Source organism: Cupressus sempervirens, chromosome 8 (assembly GCF_028749045.1).
Source record: "Cupressus sempervirens isolate cs-2001-9-10 chromosome 8, ASM2874904v1, whole genome shotgun sequence".
In the NCBI taxonomy this organism is placed as follows: domain Eukaryota; kingdom Viridiplantae; phylum Streptophyta; class Pinopsida; order Cupressales; family Cupressaceae; genus Cupressus; species Cupressus sempervirens.
In genome coordinates, this window is record NC_143125.1 from 312,513,891 (window position 1) to 312,540,197 (window position 26,307).

The following is a 26,307-nucleotide window of genomic DNA, read 5'->3' on the forward strand; positions in this document are numbered from 1 at the left end:
CACCTTCTTGCACTTTGGTCCACCATCTCTATTGTTGGAGCACACTACTTCTCTTTTGCAGGAGCATCATGTGGTGCTATCGGGATACTTGAACCTTTGTATTGTTCCTGAGATCCCTATTCTGACTACCACACCACATCCAGTTGAGGACTTTTCTCTTCAGTAGGATTCTTCTTCTTCTGCTCTACCTGATACTCCAGCTCCATTCATCGAGCCTCCAGGTGCACTTGTTATGGATTCTACAGTGGACATTCATGACAGTATCATCACATCTGCCTTGGGGATTCCCTTTCAGGATCCTCATATTTTCTCCTTTGAGCATCAGATAGGCCTTCCAGTTTTCCCTCTCATTTAGGGGTTCCCTTGTTTTGTTCCCTTGTTTACTCTGCATTGGATTTTCATTGGTTCGATTCTTTCTTCGGGGGCTCCATTATTCTGGCGGGGCTTTGGTAGCTTTTCTCTCTCTCATGGAGGGGTTGGTTATACTTATGGTTTTGAGAGAGTCTCTTGAAACATTTTCAATAGAAGTTGTCCTTGGGGGGTCTTGTTGAGGCCTTCCTTCCTTCATTTTTTCAGCATGTGTTTTAACTCTTTTTTCGGGAGGGTTTTTCCCATGAGGTTTTCCCTCTTTCCCCGTTTTCAAAGGTTACATTTCTTAGCATTGTATATGGGTACCTAACATGGCCTTGTTGTCGGGACCCATTATGCATTTCATCTTAGTTTTTGTGAGCTTAAGGCATTCCCCTAAGTTGCACTTAAGGAGGGGTGTTAGAGTAAATTATTAATTATTTATTATTTATTCTATTTACTTAAGATTACTTAGGTTAATGCATGTAGTTAATAGTTGTAGTGATGAGCTGTTGACAACACGGGAGTTTGTTCCCTTCTAGCATGTTCCACCTTTTTGTGGAAGTGTGCTTAGTTGTCAACCTTTTCTTCTACCACTTTCCAGCTTGTTCTACAAGCTTCCATGAGGCCTTTATATTCGGTCTCTCTCTCATTGTAAATTCATTCACATAGCAATTTCATTTTCCTATTGTAAAATATTTTCTCTTGCATTGTTTGCTTTAAGCTCTTGCTCCTTCAGTTTCTCTTCAGCAAGCTATTTGCATGCAGGCGATCTTGGCGAGCTGTGGAGTTGGATTTTATCAACTACTACAGAGGGTAGAGGTTTTGCTTCCACTCCATCCCTAGGTGGTGGCAATGTTGAACAAAATGGAAATGATGCAATGTAAAGTAGGTGTACCTCAAGTGTTCTATGTTGATGTGGGAAAATTCTTTGATAGGTTACATGTTCATCACCATTGTAGCAAGCTTCAAATTGGGAATCAGATTAATATGCCAATGGTTTGAGGCCCTTTTGTGCACCACTCTCACTATGGCTAGGAAATTTGTTACAAGACTTGTTTTGCAGCCCTAGCAAACCATCATATAGGAAGACCAACACAAGTAGATGAGCAATAAGTGAGAGGTGACTTACATGGGTCAAATATCACATGTCATAAAGAATAGTCTAATTTGGTTAGCAATAATATGTTTGGTTTTCTTCCATCCGCTAGCATAGTGCTAATGGAAATGTTTTTGTTCTAGTTTAGGTAATAATAATAGTCTCAAAAGGTGTCGGTTTTTTTATCATTTCCTCGTTTTATCATCTTTTGGTAAGTATTTTGGAGTATATTATCAATATTGTAATATGAAGTTTATAATCAAGGTTGGGGTCCCCATAGATCACCCACAATTATATTTTGAAAAGAACATGGCACAAATGTAATTGCCCTTAGAAATTAATATTTCAAGAGGCTAATGTTGTTTGGACTAGCTCTTTTATTATTTTGAATTAAAAATGTTACAAAATGTAGTTTTTTTCTCTTACGAAATATTATTGCCGTATATGAATTATCAAGGTATTCAAAAGATGTTGGATATAATTATGCTATGTTTGTGGCCAATGAAATCAATAAATCCTACATATTAGTCAACCACGGATAGAATCATAGTATTCAAATAAGCCTTTAGAGTGAGAACAAAATGAGGAAAAAAACTATTTTTGATTTTGCTTAGAGAGCTATAAAGATCATCAAAGCAAATTCTCACTTTGTAAATAAATTGAAACCGAATCCGTTGATTTCACATTTTTAAAGTATTTATTTTCATGATAGCTTTGATTTGTTAGTCAATGTTGGAGCTTTCAGTGATGGTTTTGAGTTTGGTGGATGGGAAGCCAAACCAAATGGAATACAGTTATGAGGCTATACACAAGGCCATGAGGAGCATCCAAAACCACCACAAGATAGATTCGAACATATATTGGAGATCACAGATTTAAGGTGAGACAATAAACTTCACTAACCCATTCATGCAACAACTTACTACCTCAAACCCATTTTTTTATCTCAAAAGACTTCACAAATATCAATGAGATTAAAAATGACCTCTCAATGAGCTTTGAGAGGATCAAGTCTAAGGTTGAGGGAGGGGCTTACAAGCAACAAAAATTTGGATTCTGCACTTATAATATATATGTTACAATCTATGTTCCACAGCATCTCGGGGGCGGGGACAAAGGAACGAAAGTGGACATGTTTCTAGGATGTTTCATAGAGAGCCATAAATAGGGGATAGCGGTGTGTATATATATAGAAAGATTAATATGCTGATAACCAATAACACAAAAATATCAGTATGTAAATTAATCATGAGAGCAGTAGTATAACAGCATAATAAATTTCAATAAAGCATTAAAAAAGCAGTCTCAAACATAAAAATACCATGGTCTATCAGTGTCCAAAGTCTCAAACATCAAAATACAACAGTTTATGAAACTTAGCCTCACAACATTCAAAGAGTCAGAATCATCTGAGTCACTATTCCCCTTTAGAAGAAGTGGATCATCCAATGGTAGCCACTATGGTTGGTGCCAAATGGTAAACATTTTCAGAGCAAATAAAGGTACAATCATACGAAGAAATAAAATGGTGTATTTTTTTATATGTTGAAACTCAGAGAAAACATTTCAAGCATAGTATTGAAACATGGGCATGGCATGCCTTAAAAATTATACAACTGTAACTTTTAATGTGTATTTTATTGACTATATTTGATTCTTATACATTTGAAATTAGATAGCTGTTTTGATTCTCATACATTTGAAACTTAAATACATTGTTTTGATTCTCATAAGCAGTTATGGAAGCAAACCAAATTTTAGAAAAACTTTTTCTAATGAAGGAAATGTCCCAAGTCATTTTCTGGGCGGCTAGCCATCCCCAAATGACAGGGAATATTTCCTGCCATTTTGGCCAATTTTTACTTGTTGGGGGTGTTGCCTTTGTGTCCCACCAACCCAAAAATGTTCGATGGGACGATGATGAGGGATTTGGAAATAGGGGACACATCCTTGTGTAACCTTTCTTATAATTAGTGTTTAGAAAATTTCCAATATCTAATTTTAAACCGCTTGGTAGGAAGATTGGAGTGGGGACACACTCACTCTTCAATATAACGTTTTACTGTCTCAACCTTGTAGTGCTTCTAGATGCTAGTATAGCCTACATTATTATGAGGCCATTTATATGAGAAAATGTAATAAGATGTCAAACAAGGCTTCAATGACCTTGTTTTATGCAATTTAACTTTTGCCTTTGCACAAGAAAGGTGAAGAACACAGTGATTCATTAGCTTATAGACTTGGACGAAATTGACCCATACAAAACATAGACTATAGGATAGGGTACCCCTATGTTTATAAAAGACAAGAATGTCAATTTAAAAAGAAAGCGAGGGTGTTATCTAGGAGACATTAGATGGGATGACATCACTGCCAACATTGTTGATCTTAAGGTGCAGGAGTCATTGTCATCTAGTTCTAGGTTGGTGTTGGAGTCTTGTAGTTTGAGAGCACACCCTAAATTCTCACTAGAATGCAGAAGAGGACATGTAAATAGTTGTACCTTGCATGGATATGTACTTATTTAGGATTATTTTCAATGTCATTGATCATAATACATATCATGTTTATCAGCTGTAGTCTTTGCATGACATGATATTGTACTCATTTCGTATTCAAATGATATTCTAATAGGAGACAACTTTCCCAACTTGACAAACTTGTTGGTAAATTTTATAACTGAGTTTTGCATCAAATTTATGTTTCTTAAAAGAACTAAAGTTTTTTGTGTTGCTGAGTCACTTAGTCAAAGTCAAATTTGGGTCTGAAGAGTTTTTGCCGAGTCTTAGTTTTGGAAACATATCTTAAGGACACTTCAATTTGTTAGTGTGCAGTGAAATCTATTATATAGTTTTGAGACTTATGCTAGGTAACTTTTACAATGTTTTATAGAAAACCAATTTGTTAAGCAATTAAAGAATTTCATTTCAATAATTCGTCATGTATTGGGCATTGGTGACTCCCTTCTCTTTGCAGACCACATGCAGACCCACACAGATATATCACAAATATTCACATTGAACTTTGTGCTCTCGCCAGCTTAGTCTGACACTCTGGCTCTGGATATTACCAAAATCAAAGAATAAAATTGCAGAGATACAGACAAAAAATTCTCCAAATACGGTAGATCCAAATGTACCTCTGCTCGGAGCTTCAAGGCCTCCCTTCCAGGAATTTCTCTGAGGTTATCCATTAAACCTGAGGCAGCATGACAGCTATAATAAATATAGAAGATACCAAGAAGATTGACATTAAATGATACTCAAAATCAAAGCTAATCAAAACCTCAAAAGCATTGGGCCTAACATACGTGATGCTTGAGTCTCAGTTTTGTATACAGAACGTACAAGGCTCTGTATCTGATTTCCCGCATGCCTATGAAGAAGACAAAAATTTTCCACAATAAGGGCTGAAATTTCCTTCCCAAAAGTGAAAAAAAATTTAACACAAATAAGAAAGGAAAGCGTGAACATACTTAAGCTTTGTTTGTCCTCGTTTCAACTCTTCTTCAGCAAGTGTTGCCCTCTCCTGATTCATGTACCACAAATTCAACTCACTTACAGGTAAAAAAGTGCACTTATCTTAGTCAATAATTTTAATATAAAACATGTGATCAATTTGATATGTTAGTCATTGCTCTTAACTCTAAATAGATAGTGAATTTGGATAAAAATTTCAATACAAACATTGATGGCAGTTAAATTTAATGAAGCCTTTGGTAAAAAATCAGAAGGAAACAGATATGTATAACCAAAAAGAAAAAATGCACAAAACAGCACATAGAGCATGAACGGGAAAACTGAAGAAGAAAAGATTGAGAACAAAGGCAAAACCATACACTTCAGTGAAATGAGATATGAAAAGGATCAAGGGAGAATGTTTATAAGACAGATTGTCAGAATAAAGATAAATTTCAAGTACCTGCAGCTTTTTACTTTCATTTTTCAGTAGGTCGACTGATTGTCTCAATCCTTTCACCTTGTTCTCTGCATTTGCAAGCAAAGACTGTAGAAGTAATAATAATTAGAAATAAGTAGCTAAGCCAAAAAAATCTTAACATTTCTCTATAGCCAATTTCAATTCACCACTTCATAATATGCACCTAATTGAAAATGGTCAAATAGAAAGAATATAAATAAATAGTGTATTAAAGCCAAGAAATGAGAAAAACAGACCACCAGAAGTCATGTGAATAAATTTACAGCAACATTACAAATGCATTAATGGTATCCTCCAGATAATTAAAACAATAGTATGTTGCCAAAGAAAAAGATCAAACCATCAATTATAGGGTAGTCATCTATATAGAGTAGGCAGAAAAAATCATCCACAATGGGAAGAGCTTAATAGATGCTCATGATCAAAAAGTCACTGATGACATGCTATGCCTTACAAAAGAAACTACAATTATTATTGATGATACAGACTGTCTTCACAAAGACATGTGGGATGTTGAATATTTGCATACAAGGCACAGTTAGCAAACATTGGCATGTGATGGGTATTTGAATATGTAGAACTCTAACACCACAAATATAAGCACCATGGAAATTTCACAAACTTCAAACTACACCTTGCAGGGGCAAACAAAAACATAAGAACCTCCTTATTGACAATTGAATGAGGGTATCTTAACTCAAAACCTCTTCTCCATTGCTAAGGCATTGATTTCCATACCCTAGCTTCTCTTTCTGTAATAGGGAGGCACCCATGAATGAATCACCTAACAACCACCTTTCCATCATAGAGGGGCCGACTGTGGTTGAGTGTTGTGCCTATTCTATAGTCGCAGGATGTTTAGTGAGATGTCATGAAAACTATTCAAAAGCACTCTTCGAAATAGTAATCATTTCATTCAATACATCAAAATATTTGAACATAGTATCAGAGCAGATGCTCATCTAGTTATGACTCCCTCGTGTGAGGAGCAAGGATTATGGAAAAACCATTGAAGGTTTTTGTTTGAAATAGTTAGTAAAAATTTCAAGGGTTTTTTGTAGTTGTTCATTTCTAGGCCCTGTTTTTCAGTTGGGGGTTTTCGAGTGGAAATTTGTGTGATTTTTCTAGGTTTTACAATTTTTTCCTTAAATAGTTACTCTAAGGTTTTATAACTTGTTCCTAAATGTATGTGTTTTTTATGATTATCATGGGTTATTATGTCAAGTATTTCAATCTTAGGGTTTTTACCATTTTTTATGGGAAAACAATGCTTTGTAAACTTCAATTTTAGGGTTTTGTTTGTGTCTCCCACAAAAATCATGGCTTCTTGCAGTCTATTTTGAGTCATAGTGCTCATCTGCGAGAGTTCTTGGCAAATCGTGATATCTTGTTGTCTCTGGCTACAGGGAGTGATACCTTTGTTTCCCAACATCAAGTTGGCAAGGTTCTGGTTATCTTGCTTTCTTCCACACATTTTGCAGAATCAAGAAGGATCTTAGCAGAAAACTCATTTGGCAGAGCATTCTATGCATTTGTGACCAAAAGACCCATAAATTGTCTTTTATAGGGTAGTTGATAGAATGGCCATTAAGGGAGGTTATTAGAATATTATATTACTTTTTGCTTGCTATTTTTAGCTAGCTTTTTAGAATCTTCTATTCATGGTCATTTAGGAGTTTTATTTATTACTTTATTTTAGACTTGTATTTTGGCAAGACTTTTGCTTCAATTTGAATCTCTTTTGATAGTCTATATATTCGTTGCAATTATTTCATTCAATACATTGAAATATTCGAACATAATATTAGAAAGCTAGTTAGGAAAGCATTGATTGAGCAAATGATGCTTAGTTGTCTTTTCAAATGATCAACCAAATTAAGACTGACACAAGGAAAGGGATCAATCAAGAGCAATATTTAGAAATGTGATTCTCTCGTTCCTCTGTCTTTCCTTCCCTTAGCCCTCCTTCTCCTCCCTTCCCCTACTTTTTCCCCAAGACAATGACCAAACAGCTTTATCGGCATTGGGGTGTGTCGGGACGCCGAGATAAGTTTCTAGGGCAGGGAGACAAAGGGCCTCAATTTTGGGACAGCAAGGGGATGGCAGAAGGGGGTGGGGGGAGGGGGGTGCTATATGTAGAGATATTGTCATTGATGTCAAAGGGTTTCATTAACTAAGCTATATGTGTTAGTATAGTCAATGTCAAAGGTAAAAAGAAGTCGTCATCAAAGTCAAATATGAGGAGTTGATTAATAGTGATCAACAACATAAACTTCACTAAAAGCTGAAGCATTCTTGAACAGATCTTGCAAACTCTGAGCAATTTACAAAGAGGTTATAATCAATGTTGTGACAGGTTTGTTATCATAGCAATATCTGATTTTTTTATTTTATTTTTTTAAATATATATATATATATATATATATATATATATATATATATATAATCAGGTTACATAGATATATGATAGTCAATCGAATCTATGAAATACACAATAACAATAAGAATACAAACACAGAAATATGAATCTTTACCTGTGGCAATATTAGAAAGAACAACCAAGTATAAGATATACATAATGATGGCTCAAATATGAAGAGTAAATTGACAGGGAGAAGTGGCGGCATTCCTTTAGTATGAACATATGTATGACAAGATGGCATGTACCTCTTACCTAACCATTGTATGCAGGGTACATAGATCTAAGATATGGTGATGAATACTATGAGCAATAATAGCAATAAAAATGGTAGAAGACTTGGCGATGAATATATTTTTATTGTTACCCACCGGCAGCCATGTTTGACTGAAACATTCAAGCAACCTCATATTGAGAAAGCATGCACCGTTTATAAGACAATGAACTTGCAGAAATTCTGAAGTATTTGGACAATGACAAATGTATAGAAGAGTATGTCAAACTCAGTACGAACCTCCTGAGAAATAGCAGAATTATTTGAAGATTTATGCAGCAATAAAGGTCAAACCTGCCACATCAGCAAAGGTATAAGAATGTCAAGTAAGTGTTGTCTATAAAACCATTCAGCGCAAGGATCATTATCGCAGGTTTCAAGTATAAATTAATGATGGAGCATACGCTATTGAAACAATATTTTTATAAACCGTGATTTGCATAAGGTGTATAGATCAATTAAAATTGCAGATAGTAAAGAGATATGATTATTTGATGGCAATAGAAATATGTGATTGGTTCAACGATAGCCATAGAAGATACAATGACAGTCATAGAGCGATTCATTCAAAAGGAATCGTTGACCGAAGGATATATTAGAATAACAAAGATATAGCAGGCAACATTGAACGGTATATATTGAAGTCTCCATGGCACGTCAGCATAAAATATAACTATCTGGAACATGATATGAAGAATTAAATAATTGAGAACTATTGTAAGAGCAGCCTGGTCATTATCAATGGAACATATGAAGACCAGAGGATAAGTTGCGAATGAATATATCTACAGCAGTGACATTAATTGAAGGAAGACAGAGCGATAGGAAGTAGAGAACGGCTGGAAGATGGCGTGGGTGGTGCTCTGCATTCCAAGCTAGGGCATCCATGCCCTAGCTTCATCTATTCTCTGGTTCTCTGTGCTGCGCGGGTGGGTTCTTGGTGTTTGCAGGGTCAGGCATTGGGCGGCTCATCTTCCTGCATTTGGGGCGGGCCGAGCGGTGGGAAGGCGAGTTTTTGTGGGTGCACGGGCTGTAGCTTACGCCTGGTGCAATCTGTTGCTGCATACAAAAGGAGGGGAGTCGCTGCCACAAGTGGCCTGTTGACCTGCCGCCTCTTGTTTTCTGAGTTGAGTGGGGGGGAAGGACTGTTGGTGAAGGGTTTGCTGGATTTCGACTTAAGGTGAGGGGCGGACTGCCTCTTCATCGTCTTGGTGTGGGTCTGTTGCCCTGGCATCATGGCAGACTCCAAGGTTGAGAGGATTGGGAGGAGCTCTCGCTTGGATTTTCGAGCAGCAATAGGCTCGATGTCTTCGAATAAAGGGATGAAGACCTTTGATAATAACTTGTTTGTGCAGAATTTTGGGAATGCTGATTTGGAGCCATCTAATGGATCAAGGGTTACGAAGACTAATGGATGTCTCGAGAGGTGCAAGGAGAGGCCAAAATTGGTTATCCCAGTTGATGATTGCTGAAGATGTTGAATATTTTTCGCATCACTCATTATACTACAAGTTTTTGGGGATGAGGGTATCATTGCAATTTTTGGAGGTTTGGGCTCGGAAGACTTGGGAGTTGGAAGGGGAAATGAAGATTATGTTACTAGCAAACAATTATTTCATGGTTACCTTTAATTGCATTGCTGATCGCAATCGAGTATTTGACGGGGGGCCTTATTTTTATAATAAGGTAGGGTTGTTTATCAAGCCATGGCATGCTGGATTTAACCCTACAGAGGAACTTCCAAACCGTGTCCCGGTATGGGTTTGTTTACCACATCTACCGGTGGAGTGCTTTCGAGAGGATGTGTTGCAACTTTTGGCCTCAGTGCTTGGTAACCCTATAGGAACGTCATTGCAAACCTTGGACAAAAAGGTAATGACTTTTGCACATATTTGTGTTGAAATTGATCTTAGTAGGCCTTTACCAGATGCAATAGAAATGTGTGCAGGTTCTTATTCTTAGGTGCAGCAATTAGACTATGAAACCCTCCCTTTTCGATGTCGGCTCTGCCGAGAATATGGCCATTTGCAGCAGAGGTGCCCAAGGTTCAAGACTAGGGAGACCCAACGTTCACAACGTATAAGTAATCTTCCTATAACAGATAAGGGAAAGGGTATTTCTTCAGAGGAGGTTGGGACTTCTGATGGTTTTGTGTCGGTCAAGTCTTGAAATCAGAATTGGGGTCGAAAGAGGCCCTTTAATGAGAAGCATGATGATGGTAATTTCAACAGGGTTGAGGTTCTGGATGAGCTTAGCCAACAGGAAGTGAACCCGGGTTTGATCAACTTGGGTCAGGGACTTGCGGATTTAGTTCAGGAGGATCCTGTAATTGAGGCTTCTATGGACCCATAGGGGGAGGACTGTCGACACTTGGAAATAGATCAGCAAAGGGGTATCTCTGAGGTACAGGAACCCTTGGCCATTGTTACTACAACAAGAGTGGATTCTTCGTCTATGGGGGGGAAAAATGGCTCAGACTCGACAGCGAAGCTTAAGCCTCCACCTAAATTGGGCATTATGCAGAAAGACATTAAGAAGGGTGGGGCAGAGAAATTTGTTAAACCTGGCAAAAAAAAGGATATGGAAAAGATTAAACTTGCTAGTGAGAATTTGGTAGGGTCAGGGGTTGTTAAGCCTTTGGATTCTATTTTTTCAAGCCCCTTGAAATGATTGTTCAGTTATGGAATGTTAGGGGCTTGAACAGTGGCCCTAGACAAAAAGCAGTTCATGAGTTAATCAGAAGGCAAGGTCCTGATGTCATTTTTTTGTAGGAAACTAAGTTATCTATAGAGAATATGCAAGTTTTGACGCCTAAGTTGTGGAGAAATGGGGAGAGCCAGAGTATTGGAGCTCAAGGAGCTTCAGGGGGTCTGGTTTGTTTATGGAATCCTAGAAGAATCCAGCCTCTTTGGTGGATTTCCTCTAGGTCCTCTATGTCTATGGTTGCTACTAGCCTGGAGACAGGGGAAGTCATATTATTTTCCAATATTTATGCTCCTTCTGATTTCCAAGGCAAACAAGGTTTGTGGTCGCACATTAGATTGGTTTGTAGTATGGTGCCTTTCCATCCCCGGATTATGGCTGGGGATTTCAATTCTATTTGTGAGTTGGCTGAGAAGTGTGGTGGTACTGGAAGGTTGGAACCCTCTGCATTGCTGCTTAGAGACAATATCAATACCTTGAATCTTGTTGATATGAAACCTTACAATGGCCGGTTTACTTGGAACAACCATCGAGTTGGTGAGTCTTCGATTGCAGCAAGGTTAGATCAATTTTTGGTTTCTTGTTACTGGGTTGGAGGGATGTGGTCTTCTTGCTTTGAGATCTTGGATTGGAGAGGATCGGACCACTGGCCTATTAAGCTGACTATAGTATCAACTCGAGCACTTCGTAAGCCTTCTTTTAAGTTTCAACTCATGTGGTTACGGGATCCATCGCTGAATGATTTGGTTTTTGTCTGGTGGAGGAGAGGGAGACCGGCATATAGCACAGCAATGTATGTCTTTGCTAAACTCCTTCAATATGTTAAATTTGAGCTTAAACAGTGGAACCGTCTGTATTTTGGGAATGTTTTCCAGGCAAAGGTGTCGGCCCAAGCAGATATGGATGACATTACAAGGAGAATTAGGGAGGAGGGGCTCACAGCTGATCTGCTTCAGGATGAGGCTCGGGCTGTGACGTTGCTGGAAGAATGGGAATTGCGAGAGGAATTGTACTAGAAATAAAAGGCTCGGATTGAGTGGCTTCAAGAAGGGGACAAAAACACTGCTTTTTTCTTCAACTCTGTGAAAGTTAGGTGCCAAGGCAATTCTATTACTGGATTGGTTAATGACAAGGGTGACCGACTTTCTTCCTTCCCGGAAATTTCTAGTGAGGCAGTGCAGTATTTTGGGTCTCTCTTTCGAGAGGACTTGCAAGGGGGGTCTCCTGAAGAGGAGCAAATTCTTTCTTGTATCCCTTCTCTTGTCTCTAATAATATGAATCAGCAACTCATGAGGGATATTTCGCTAGAAGAGCTTGAAGGGATTTTGTTTAATATGAAGAAGGGGAAAGCACTAGGTCTGGATGGTTTCCCGACTGAGTTTTTTCAGGAATTTTGGGAAATCATCAAATTTGATCTCCTAGCAGTGGTTCATGAGTCTCAACACAATAAGCAGATGTTAAGGGCTCTCAATCCTACTTTTCTTGCTCTTATCCCCAAAATGGAGGGGGCTAACAGGTTGAGTCAATTTCGGCCCATCTCTTTATGCAATGTTATCTACAAAATTATTTCTAAACTTATGGCTGACAAGTTGAAGAAGGGGATTGTGGATTTGATCTCCAAAGAGCAAAGTGGTTTTATTGCTGGTAGGCAAATTCTGGATGGGATTGTCATTGCAACTAAGGTAATTCACTCTATGGCCAGGTCAAAGGAAAAAGCGATGTTTATCAAACTGGACATGGCTAAAGCCTATGATAGAGTTAGGTGGTCCTTCCTTTGGCGGATTCTTAGTGCTTTTGGCTTTGCGGAAGATTGGATTCAATGGGTTAGGAGTTGTGTTACCTCAATATCTTTTTCCGTGCTTATCAATGGGAGTCATTCTAAGCTTTTTGGGGCTTCGAAGGGACTTCATCAGGGAGACCCTCTCTCTCCTTATTTGTTTATTCTTTTGGCTGAAGGTTTGGGGAGATGGATTAAACGAAATGTGTAATTGGGTCTTATTCAAGGTTGGAAGTGGAGTGGTACCTTACCTCTGCAAACTCACCTGCAATTTGTGGATGATAATGCTTTGATGGGGATGGCCAATATGAGGGAGGCCTCTAATCTTTGAAGGGTCTTGGATGTGTACTTGGTTGCCTCTGGTCAGCAGATTAATGAAGGAAAGTCTTCTATCTTCTTCTTCAACACTTCGGGCCCTATCCAGCATAGGATTGCTCAAACTTTGAGATTTTAGATCGAGAGTCTTCCATTGGTGTATCTTGGTATTCCCATCTCGGTGAGTAGACTACCCAGAGAGTCTTGGCAAATTATTTTGGATAAATTTCGGGTGAAGGTTAATCACTGGACTCACCGCTGGCTATCCTTTGCTGGTCTTGTTCAGTTGATTAAATCTATTGTGCAGGCTCTGCCCATTTATAGATGTATGCTCCAGATTGCTCCTATGGGCTTTCTAAAGGATCTGGATTCTGTGGTGCGCCAATTTTTATGGGCCGAATGCTTGGGGACCTCCAAATGGAGTTTAGTTAGGTGGGAAGTGGTGTGTAGCCCGAAACAATATGGTGGATTAGGCTTGAGGCAGTCGGCTCTAACTGGGGAAGCTTTGGCTGCTAAACTTTATTGGCGATGGTGTAATGAGCAGGATAAGAGTTGGGCTAAGATTCTTTCTCAAAAGTATCTCCCCGGAATTTCCCCTATCAATATCTCTTGGTACCCCCTTGTAGGAAAGGGATCTACGATTTGGGACACCCTTAAGAAAGGGGCCATGCTTATTAAGGATGGATTATTTTGGATTTGCAAGAGAGGGGAGGAGGCCCAGTTCTGGTCAAATTCTTGGGATGGTTTTCTTCCCATCACTTCTCAGTTCCCCAATTTGGGGATTCTTTGTCAGCGGTTTTAGGAGGCTGGTTGGTCACGAGTGAGGGACTTTAAGTCCTTTTTCTGTGGTCAAATGGAGATGGCAAAATGGAAGTCCCCAGATGAATGGCCGGTTACTGGGTTACAGGAGGAGTGTGATGTGCTACATAATATCCTCTCCAGCCGAAGATGCTGCTCTCTTTAGGAAGATGACATGCTTTCTTGGTCTCCCAATCCTAAGGGGATCTATACTATTGCCTCTGGTTATAGCAGGTTAATGTCTCATAACTTGGTTGGGCCGGAAATGCAGTGGTGGAAATAGGTTTGGAACAAACTATCTTGGCCTAAATGTAATTGTTTTGTTTGGATGTTAGCTTGGAATAAGTGTTTGACCTGGGATAATATTCGGAAGAGAGGATTTCTTGGTCCTTCTATTTGTGTTATGTGTGGGGCTAATGAGGAGGATTCAACCCACCTATTCTTTCATTGCTCCTTTGCCATGCAGCTTTGGCATTTTTGGTGGGGTGTTTGGACTACTCCTTGTGTTCATGCTTCTTCCTTGATTGAGTTTTGGCAGAGAATGGGTCGACCCCCTTCTGTGGCTCCTTTTCTTCAGGAGGTATGGTTTGTGGGGCCTATCTTCTAATTGTGGCAGATTTGGTTGGAGCGTAATCGGTGGATTTTTCGTGGGGAGCAGAGGCTAGTACAACAAATCTGGCAAAGGATATTGGGCATGGTTCAAGAGACAGTTGCGGCTAAGTGTGAAGTGGAATTCCCTTTGGAGAAGAGAGATACAGAGTTGGTTGAAAGATTGGGGATTATGGGGTCTTCTATGGCCTTGGTCAGGACTAAGAGAAGACATCATGAGAAGCAAAAAATTGACAAGGTTGGCAAAAGGCAGGCTCTCCCCTTTGGAGTTTTGAAGATCAATACTGATGGATCTTCAAGGGGTAATCGGGGTCCAGCCAGTATTGGCGGGATTGGTAGAGATTCTCAGAGCTCTATGATCTTTATCTTTTCGATCTATGAAGGGGTACAGACCATCAACTTGGTGGAAGGCCTGGCTATTCTTGTTGCTCTTGAGAGAGCTCATGCTTTAGGGTGGAGAAGGATAGTTTGTGAATCTGATTCCCAAGTCTTGATCAATCTGCTTATTGAACAAAAAGTTGTTGATGTTAGCTGGCAGTTGACTAGGATTGTGCAGCAAATTTTATGGATTAGCTCTTTGATGGAAATGGTGAACTTTGTCCATATTCCAAGGGAGTGGAATAGGGCTGCTGACTGTTTGGCAAAGTGGGCTTCTGAGCATGCGGAGGGATGGAGAATTGAGGAGTGGGAGTTAGTCCCTCGGGAGTGTCGTCAGGACTTAATTAGTATTCTGGATGTGGATGGGGTGGAGAATGGTGACAGAGGATGGTGAGGGTTGTTTTTTTTTTGTGTGGGGAGGTGCTTGGGCATTCTTGGGACCTTAGGTCCTTGCTTTCTTTGTAATAATGGTGCTTTCTGATCTTTAATAAAGTTTTTACCCCTATTTTTCAAAAGAAAAAAAACTGAAGGAAGACAGAGCATCGATACTAAAATAGCAATTTATATCATGTAGCAAATGGTGAGACGTTGAAGAGAAGCAACCATATTGAATATAAAATGATTAAAAGTATATATACCGTGATTATAACAGGCAGTGATGAGTATTTAATTGGCAAGGACATGAGATATTGTGGTTTGCATTAATTCTGAGACACTCAGGAGTGCGGAAGACTGAGCGATTAATCTCAGTAATTAATCTATAGGAATACAAACCAAAGAGAGATGTGTATAAAGAATTGTCATGCAATTAGAAGGATATTTGAAGTCTATTTTTATTGGGATAAGGAGTATTGCCTAACTAAAGAGTATTTAAATTAAAGAAAAATAATAAAGTGCTGTTTAACTTTAGAAGAGACATGACCAGACATCGAAAAGTCACGTCCCATATTTGAATGAGATATAAATATGAAAAGGTTCAAAAAGAAAAATAGGGACATAGAAGTATGTAAAGAATGGTCAGCGATTAAAGAGTAGCAGAAGAAGATTGTGGAAAGAATATGTGTGGAAGATAAAGTATTCATTTGGATAAGTCAAAAAGGAAGGAAATAGATTAAGAATGAAATATGATAAAAGTGAAAAATTTGAGATGAGAAATCTGTAGTTAGACAGTGAACAGTAATATAAGTAAAGAAAAGAAGAGATTTTATATAATCATATTTTCAATCTGATCTATATATTTATATCAGAGTAATAGAAGCCGTACGAGAGGTCCAGGAAGAGGATTATATATTTATATATAAGACTGACTTCAGATTGAAAAGAATATATTCAGACTTGTGAAGAAAAATAAGAAGGGAGTTAGTGTTGAAGATAAAGATTTATACAAATGTAAAAATAAAGTGGTGTGCACTAAAGATCTCCATCATCAATTGAGTTGCAACATCATCAAGGTGGAAAAGAAGTTTATGTGCAGTGGGTTGGTGCTCACGAAGACAGCAGTGGGGATTATGCACATAACCTTTGTGTCACACTTTCATACAATTCATAAACCCTATGACATTTCAAATTTTGTTTCTGTCTTTCCAAATTCACAAACTAGCAAACTTGGAGACCTTTACTTGGACCTTCCCTTGCTTTGTTATCGGGAATCAGGACGTTCAGGAACTTGTAAACTTCTTGCCAATTTAACTTGGATGCACAAGAAAACAAAGACATCTTTACAATTTGACAATTTTGATTAGTAGCCTAAGTATGAAGGAAAAAAGGCATAAAACAGAAACACCTTAACATAGGCCTAGTTAAGATCTCTTGTAACAATTATAATTGATGGACCAAAGGGTAAGGGATGTTGTCCTACATTTTGTCACCACAAAATATAGGTAACAGTATAAAACTTTTTGAACTTAGTTTCGTTTTTCTCTGTGTTGATTCATTATGTTACATCCCAATTTTTGACCTAATTTAAAATATAGCTGTGGGGGTTCACGTGAAGTCGGTTGGCAGTTTAATTTGTTATAATCTTGCAAAATGGTAAGATGGTTAGTCATTATAATTTCAAGTGAGGATAACAAGTTAGTTGATCATTTATCACGAATTCATGGAATTGAGAAGATGGTTAACCGTTATGATTATTTATGATTAAATAATTTATTATGATAATATAATTTAATTACGGAGAATTTCCTTGCATGAAACACGTTGAAGGAGTGGAATGTTACATCCCAATTTTTGACCTAACTTGAAATATAGCCGTTGAGGTTCGTATGAAGTCAGTTGGCAGTTTAATTTGTTATAATCTAGCGAAATGGTAAGATAGTCGTTATGATTTCAAGTGAAGATGACATGTTAGTTGATTGTTAATCGCGAATTCATGGAATTGAGATGAAAGGTTAACTGTTATGATTATTTATGATTATATAATTTATAATTTAATTATGAAGAAATCCCTTGTAGGGAGTATGTCGAAGGGGTGGAAGCATTGTCAGAGAAGAATTAGGCAGAGCATCACCATCACTGGGCAAACAGGTAAAGGATCTAGCGATTTGAAACAGATTACATCTGTGGAACTGCATGAGTTATTTAAATAAATAATTTAATTAAAATAATTAAGTTAAAATATAAAACGTATCTTAAAATATTTTAATTTATCTTTCGTCATATTATTTTTTAATAATTATTTATATATGTGCATTTAAATATAAAAATGATTTCGCATCTTTATATTAATAATTTAATAGAGTGATGTTTATATGTGCATATAAGATTATAATAATATTCGAATTATAATAACATTAAATTATTATAATTTTCAAATTATAACCTTCCAACTCTCTTTCCATTCTTTTATTCTTTTCATAAATCTTTGTTTATAACTGATTAGACACTTGGCGTTCTTACTTGTCAATTAATCTGTTAAGTTACGGAAGCCAAAGGGCCACCTTATTATATTATAAGAAATTGAGAATGGGAGTTGAAGGTATGAATTGTTTATAAGCACCCGATTACCTTTTCTTCATATGGGCGATTTACATTTAATTTATGGCAATTCGAGTTTGTCATATAATCTTCATTGTTTTTATTTTTGGCAGTTCCTTTCCGATTAATATTCTACTTCAAGCCTACTGTACGGTAACTATCTGGGCGGAAGTCATGAATCAACCATGTTGATCGACTCACTATTCCTTTACAGCAACACGGCTGACTCAGTCTTCCTTTGTATCCCTTTGAAATCTTCAAATGTTGGATTTTTGTGTCTAGAAGGTACATCGTAATCTATAGACTATCTTAGATTTTGGCACCAGTAACTTGGACTAGGGTTGCATCCAAACACTTGGATCTTCTCTACTACTATGTTCTCAATTATAAATATCAAGGATTTATTTTAATCGTCTCACAAAATTACAAATGTATTTTTATTATTGTTTGCAAAGGATGATATTATCTAACTGTAGATGGTGCCAATGGAATGATAGAATACTTAATATGTCCCTGTTCACGTTATACAAAAGTGTTCATTGGTCTCTTTCCAAAATAGAGTGAACTACATCTTACAAACACCAAATGATAAATATAAACTACCAATTTCAATGAGTAAAGAGGTGATCTATAACATTCCCGGAACACATATGGATAGCAGCAACAATGGTACTACATATGGCACATAATGCCTAGCAATAATCCTTGAGCAAGGTTATAAGATATTCTGCATCGATAGATTTCTTATCAAGAAGTTTGTCTCTGTCTGTAATTAGTTGTAGCATTAAGGACTTGTATTTCAAAGATGATTTGAATAGGATTCTAATGCAAAACATTATTTTTTAGATATTTCAATCTGCGGTTTTCAATTGTATTCACCGTAAGGGGTATGATCTGATGATGTTGTAAAATCTTGTTATAGTGTGTCAATGTTGGAAGGCAGTGTGTCAATGTTGGAAGGCCTCTTCTCCACTAGACCAAACTCTGATTCTGACACCTCCAATTTTTCCTTTGTGGAACCCAAAGCCCTGTTTGTTAAATCCATGATTCAGCTTCCTTTCTCAACATTTATCAAGATGATATATAGATCGACATTTACAGATTGACCATCTTTAAATTTAACCTTGTTCCTGGCGAGTGGAAGTCAAGTAACCATGGAATGGATCCATAAATTATTATGCCTCGAAAATTAGAAACAAATTCTGGAATCCTTTAAGAACATCATAGTTTGTAAAATGTTGGAAGCATGTAATATTTTCTTGGATATTTGACAAAACCGGTTGTTCTGAGAATTCTGAACATTTGGGTCTCACTTGGCTATGTAGCCAAGAAGATGGGTGATGAGGTGAGAGAAAGGAATCCTCAAGAATATGAATCTATACTAGTTATGACAGAACAACGACTATCATTTTTTATATGAATTAATTAATAACTCGTGCATAAATTGTGATCTCCTGCTGCCAAGTTGCATGTTAAATTCCCAAGAAGCCTAGTGGATGGCAAGATGTCCCCTGTCTAATCTGGGTAGGGAGGGCCTTTCTCATTAGAGATTGTGAGGGGATAAGATTTGGTCTAAGGTTGGGTTGTTAAGCCTCTAACAATATTTCACCCGTCCCCAAGATGTCAAACGTATGTCAGACAGAGATAAGCTGTACATTAAATTGTTGATCGAAAAACAGGTAATATTACTTTTATTTATGAGGAGGTAAGATTAAATTGAGTTATTTCATTGTTACTGTTATCTTACACCTAGATATAAGAGAGAATCATGGATTGCTTTCATTTATATGAATATCGAGTATAAGCATATTCCTAATCTTGAGATACTGTCACAGTTAAGTAATCGGAAGGAAAGGAATCCTGAAGCACAAAATTGATGGAGTGATGACTAGAACCCTAAGTGATATAGTGGCTCAGAAGCCCTAATTGAATCCATGGTAGCGAAAACCCTAAATGAATCAGTAGTATCGAAAGCCCTAATTGAATCCGTGGTAGCGGAAGCCCTAATTGAATCAGTGGTATTGGAAGCCCTATTTTAAATCAGTGGTATCAGAAGCCCTAATTGAATCCGTGGTTGCGGAAATCCTAAGTGAGTTAGCGGTATCAGAAGCCCTAAATGAACCGAAGGTAAACAATGCCCTAATTGATACAGTGGTATGTGATGCCCTTATTTTATATAATGGTATTTAATGATAATCGTCATTTGATTTTGGTTTAACAATATTGGATATAAGTCCTTTTTGTGGTATTGTTATTGAGGTATTTGTGGACTAACCCGGGTGGTTGCAAAAGTAACCCTAGTTGATTTCAATCACATTTTTCTGAGGTATGTGGTTTTGATTTCTGTAGTAATTTCATTTGATGGTTTTTTTAAGTTTTTAGTTAAGAAATTTTGTCTGACTGATTTTTTAACAATAAACTTATTCACATGAACCTGAATGATATAATTGTCTTCCTATGGAACGAAGTAGCAACTATATTTCTTGAGTATGGTATTCATTAATTTAGACCCGAGAAATCGGGATGTTACATGGAAGCATTGTCATAAAAGAATTAGGCGGGAGCATCACCATCACTGGGCAAATGGGTTGAGGACCTAGCGACTTGAAACAGGATACATCTGTGGGACTCGCATGAACTATTTATAAATAATTTAAAACATAAAATAATTTAATTAAAATAATTGAGTTAAAATATAAAACATACCTCAAAGGATTTTTAATGATCTTTCACCTTATTATTATAATAGATATATCTATATATGTACATATAGATATAAAAATGAGATGACACCATTATATTATAATAATTTAATAAAGTGATGTCACCCCATTAATATTTACATGTACCTAAATAAATATAAGATTATAATAATAACATTCGAATTATTATAATATCCGAATTATAATCTTCCAACTCTTCTTTCCATTTTAATATTCTTTGCTTTTAACCAATTAACACTTGGCATGATAAATCAATTTATTACTTGGAATTCGAATGGCATGTAATCTTTCTTTTATGTTTCGGAAGCCAAGAAGTCAGCTTGTTCTTTTAATGGAAGTCATGAGGGAGGTGGACAAGTATATCTATCCTTTTTATTCACCCGACTACTTTTTTTTTAGGATCGGTTTTCTTTAACAATTCCCGACCTTCTTTCTTTTCTGTGTGATGTGTGAGCAGATTTCATAACTATGATAATATTTGCATTATCAACATAGGAAAGTCGATGTGTTATGTTCCTTCTCTACAATATGTCTTTTTCTTCCACAAAACGAGGCGCTCTTTTACCAGTCTTTGTTCTGTATAATGTGCATCACGAACACAACATTTTATGCCAGATATCCTTGCATTCGAAAATGATATTTCATTTGTATAGAGACTCACATGTGGACTGCTGCCGAGATCTGGACTGACTACCATCTTTGACTACACAACTCCTTGGTTTGCAGACTTAACTGCGTACAGGTCATGCTGCTGTGATAACCATTAACATTTTTACTCTCGATTCTAAGCTGCTCCCGATTTCTTCCCCAGCGATTCATTCTATGTGAAATTTAGAATATATTTTGCTTATGTGTTACTTCAAATATTATTTGCATAGTTGAATCCATCGCAAACTTTGACAACACAATATAGGAGCAAATCATTGTCATCTCATCGAGTTGATATTACTATTTTTTTTTTTTAAGTCTTTCACCCACAATTTCAATTTGACTCAATGTAATCAAGAATCTGTTATTGCCGTTGAAGTTACCCAACTCTTGGTCTCTAAGTGCAGCATGTTCATTCTAGTAGAATCACAAACTTCAACAAATGAAATACAAGCCAAAGATACGTTGTGGGTAATGTTTGAGTATTAATGAGCACTTTACACAACAAGTATATGTTGACCCAACCATTACAAATAATCATAATATGTATGTACATTTATCGCTTACGTTGATATATCATTGATACTGTAGATTTGATTCTCTTTCTAATTTTGCCTTGTTCATGGCAAGTGATAGCCAAGTAATCATAGTATGGATCCATAGATCATTGTGCCAATGGAGATTAGAATTATGCAACAAATTATGTATTCTTTAAGAATATCTTTTTCAAATCACAAACTATGAATGTTGGATGCATGTAATCTTCTTGTATAATTGACAGAACCAGTTGTTTTGAGAATTCCAAACACTTGGAACTCACCCGGCTGTGCAGCCAACGAAAAGGGTGAAGAGGTGAGACAAAGGAATCTGCAATAACATAAAAACAGTATCAATTATGACATAACAATGTTTATCATTTTTAATATGAATTATTTAATAGCTCAAGCATGATCCTGTTATTGTAACTCCTGCTGTCAAGTCTAGTGGTGCGTTTAAATACCAGAATGCTCAGTAGATGATAGAGGTTCCAAGTTCAATTCCGGGTAGGGAGGGCCTTTCTCGTTAGAGATTGTGTGGGAAATAAGTTAAGGTCCAAGGTTGGGTGGTTAAGCCCCTGACAATGTTTCATCTCTTCCCCAAGATGTTGGACGAACAACAAACAAGGATAAGCTATACATTCAATTGTTGTCGAAAAACAATTAAGCAATCGGAAGGAAAGGAATAATACAGTGGTATATGAAGCCCTAATTTAATCAATGGTAACTGGAGCCCTAAATGATACAGTGGTATCTGAAGCCCTAATTGAATTTCGTCGTATCCGAAGCCCTAATTGATACAGTGGTATCTGAAGCCCTAAATGATCCAATGGTAATCGATGCCCTAATTGATACAGTGGTATGTGATGCCCTAATTTTATAGAGTGGTATTTAATAGTAATTCATCATTCAATTTTGATATAGCAGTATTGAATGGTAGTCATTATATGATTTTGTTATAGTGGTATTTGTGAACTAACTTGGGTGGTTGCAAAAACATCCCTACAATAATTTCTTATAATTTCTTATTTCGAAGTCCATGGTATGTGGATTTTAATTTCTATAGTAATTCATTAATGGTGTTTTAAGTCCTTAGTTAAGAAATTTTGACTAACTAATTTTAACCATCAATCTCTTTCATATGAACAAAACCGATTTAACTGTCTTCCTATGAAAAAGAAGTAATAACTGTATTTCGTTGAGTATGTTAGTTGTTAATTAAGACCTGGGAAATCTGGTTGTTACACATTATTTAATTGGTCGACATTGATCAACCAATTGACCCCAATTGATATAATGAATCCTTTTATTGAAGGCTCTCGTCAAGTCCTTTTAGTTTTTTTGTTTGTTGAGCCTATGCTTGATTTTTGAACCCTTCAATGTCTTTTTTCGTGCTTTTGAGTGTGTGTTTGTTTGATTTTGGATTTTTGGTTTTGCTCAAATCATTGTTTTGGGTTTTCCTTTCGATCTGGTCTATCTTAGGGTTTAATCGGAGTTGGCATTCAAAAGATATGACCATTTTAGTGCCCAAAAAGTGGACTCTCCAAGTGCAACTGCAAGATTTGAAAATTTGAGTTATATTTTTATGTTCACATTCACTTTTTGAAAAATATAACATAAATAATTTATGTTATGTTTTTAAATTACTTCTATCACTTAAATTTATCACTTAAGTGACTATAGAGCACTTCATGTTATATTTTCATATTGAGTTGCTTTTTAAATTTTTCACTTAAGTGAATTTATTAACTATACAGTTTGATTTTTTTTTTTTGAGTTACTTTATATTTTAATTTAAAACATCTAAGTTAATATTACTTTTTGAATGATATTTGCACATAATAAATTAAATTGTAGTGTAAATATTATTTTGACCCAATTAAGTGATATTTCCTCAAAAATCAATTAGACATGTGCTTAATTGATCATTTAAGTTGTGCATATACATGTTTTTCAACCTATTTACAAGTTTACATGCAAATGCGTCTAGAGACCACAATTTTGCACTAAAAAGGCATTTTAAAACACTTAAAGATGTAAATGCATGTATTTTAAAACATGCAATGCTTTTACAAGAATGCAATCTGCATCTTAGAGCCTTTTTTAAAACATGCAATGACCCTTGGAGAGTGGGATTTTGCACTATAGGCTTGTTTGGACAAGTTTTTAGAACATGCAATGCTCTTCCTAGAGTGTAATTTGCATCTAGGCATCTAAATACAAGTTTTTAAAATATGCAAATGCACTCCAAGAGTGCGATCTGCACTTAGAAGCCAAAATACATGTAATTTAAATACGCAAATGCACTCCTAGAGTGCAATTTGCATAAGAAGTCAAGTTACATGTAATTTAAAACATGCAATGCCTCCTTTAGAGTGCGATTTCCTTTAAGATACATGCAAATGCATTCTAAGAACCCAATTTTACCTCCCAGAGAAAAAACAATCATGTTCATGCTCTCCAAGAACATGTTTTTGGCTAAAATCTTCAGATTTACTTGATTCATGGCATGAAATCCTTTCCAAGAGGAGCGTTTTGGCATTTCCATGCATTTCTATGCCCTAGGCGTTGAATCTCCTTGCAAAAAACTTGCTTTCATTACCTTTCAAGGGCACATTTTGGTTAAAAACGCCCAGATTTGGGCATTTCCAGCTTGCATTTTCTACCAATGGATGGTCGTTTCTGAGTTTGGATGCATTCTATTGTTACTAGAGATCACGTTTTTGACATTCCTTGCCAAAAACAATTCATGCTTTTACATACTGAAATCACGGTTTTGCCAAAGAACATCCAAGAACATGGTGTGGTGACTATGTCCGCATGCCAAGATGACTCGCATTTAAAACTGCCAGCATGTTGTCAAACCAGTGGTACTTTGTGTGGGGTATTTGGTTGTGCCGAACGTGTGAAATCTCGTAGTAGATTTTTCCCTTACCATTTCATCGATACATATAATCATACTGTGTAATCATGACCTTGGTATATTGAATCAGCGAACAAAGGCAAGGTAATTTAGTTTTACTTACAGCAAAACAAGGTGAATCTAACTAGTGGTTATGAAGCTTTTTCATGTAAATTCTTCTTTCAGTGAACTGAGTTTGTCAAATTGGGATTCCATTGTTTTACTATTCTATCTATAGTGGATTTTTAAGAACCGTCTATAAAAAAAATGTCCTCATCCAAACCCAAAATCCCTAAAGTAGAAAAGACATCTTGTTTAGATAGTTCGCTCCCAGAAATCAGAGACACCGCACTGATAGATGCAAACCTTGAGGACATTGTGGGGAGAATCAAAAATGTGAAACCAAGTTAAATAGCCCATAGGGTAGCCAAAAGTGGCTTAATTGAAGTTGCAGGATTTTCAAGAGTCATGTCATGCCTTGAGTTGGTATTAGAATGTAGAAACCAGTGTCACAACGAAGAAAGACGTACCCATAATTTTACTAGTGAATTGTTGGTCAAAATAAGTTGAGATACTATCATGGCTGCTATGAAAATCTCTCACATGGAAAAATATGAAGATTGGACTATAAGTGTGGCCTATAGTCAATTCTCTATGAAGAAAAAAGATTACAACAGTGCCATTGCAAGGAACTAGTTGTTGAAACCCGAGAAAGGTGGCTCCTGCTTGCCTAGACCCTTAACCAGGGAACATTTTATTAGAGTGTTAGAGACATGGTGTTGTTGTTGAATAGGGTTAAGTGTGATATCCTTGTCAAAATAGGGTATAAATTAATTAATTAAATAATAATATAATATTAATAAAGTTATAATCATATTATAATATATCAAAATATTTAAGCAAGAGCCTACAACACAACGGTAAATTGTGAGCCTCTTATCGAAGAGGTCTTGGGTTCGAATCTACTTGCATCTAACAAATAATAATAATTAATTAATCTTGGCTTCGGCCTCTTACTGATCAAATATATATATATATATATTGAGAATTAAATATTTAAATTAATAGTCATAATATAATAATAAAAGTGAAAATATTATGCCCCATATTAATAATGAGAAATATAATTGATATAACTTATATATAATTAATATAATATATATGTTATTAATATATATTATTAATATAATTTTTATTTTATTTTTTTGGCAAAACTTTATACTTATATTAATAATAATAACTGGTTCAAAAATGGCTCCTGGAGAAAAGAACCAGAAAAGAAAAACTTTGGTCATTGCCTGATACAAAAATGATGCAGAAGAAGAAAGCCTGCATCTAGAGAACGTATCTATCAACACTAATGAATCTTGTCATTGTCGATCCCAAATCTAGAACATTGTGATTACAAAGAGCCCAAAACTCATATGATTACAATTCTTTGTTTGGTGTTGGAGACAACACCAAGAGCCAAGCCAAAAACCATCATAAAAGTTGTCATCATTGATCTTCATCCAAAACTCCAATTGAGACCGTAATATTAGGAAAAAGCCATCTGATGCAAGTGCAATCCAGGAATGATATAATTTAATTATTAACAAGATATTATCACCTAGATCCAGGAATAATATAATTTAATTAAGATTTAATTACTGTGATTGGTGACCTCCCGGGAAGTCTCGGTGCTTCACCCCTATGAGCATCACCTAGATCCAATGAGTGCTAAGTGTTCCATTTATTCTCATGAGAGATGGATTCATGTTGAATTACTACTCATGAAACATGGGTCAATGAGTTTGACTCAAAATCTCACAGTTAAATCCTAATAGCAATACCACAATTTGACTTACTATGGAAATTATCTCC

The 26,307-nt window shown here is 36.4% G+C and overlaps 1 protein-coding gene across 1 annotated transcript in view; it reads right to left on the reverse strand.

Annotated features, from left to right (window-relative positions):
- LOC149542641 (RGS1-HXK1-interacting protein 1-like) overlaps window positions 1-26,307 on the reverse strand; it is a 70,896-nt gene that overhangs the window by 9,637 nt on the left and 34,952 nt on the right. The window contains exons 5-8 of the mRNA XM_089797527.1: window positions 5,369-5,452; window positions 4,923-4,975; window positions 4,758-4,822; window positions 4,587-4,645 (exon numbers count right to left, since the gene is read on the reverse strand). Of these exons, the coding sequence (XP_089653653.1) occupies window positions 4,587-4,645; window positions 4,758-4,822; window positions 4,923-4,975; window positions 5,369-5,452 (261 nt within the window). The remainder of the gene's footprint in view (window positions 1-4,586; window positions 4,646-4,757; window positions 4,823-4,922; window positions 4,976-5,368; window positions 5,453-26,307) is intronic.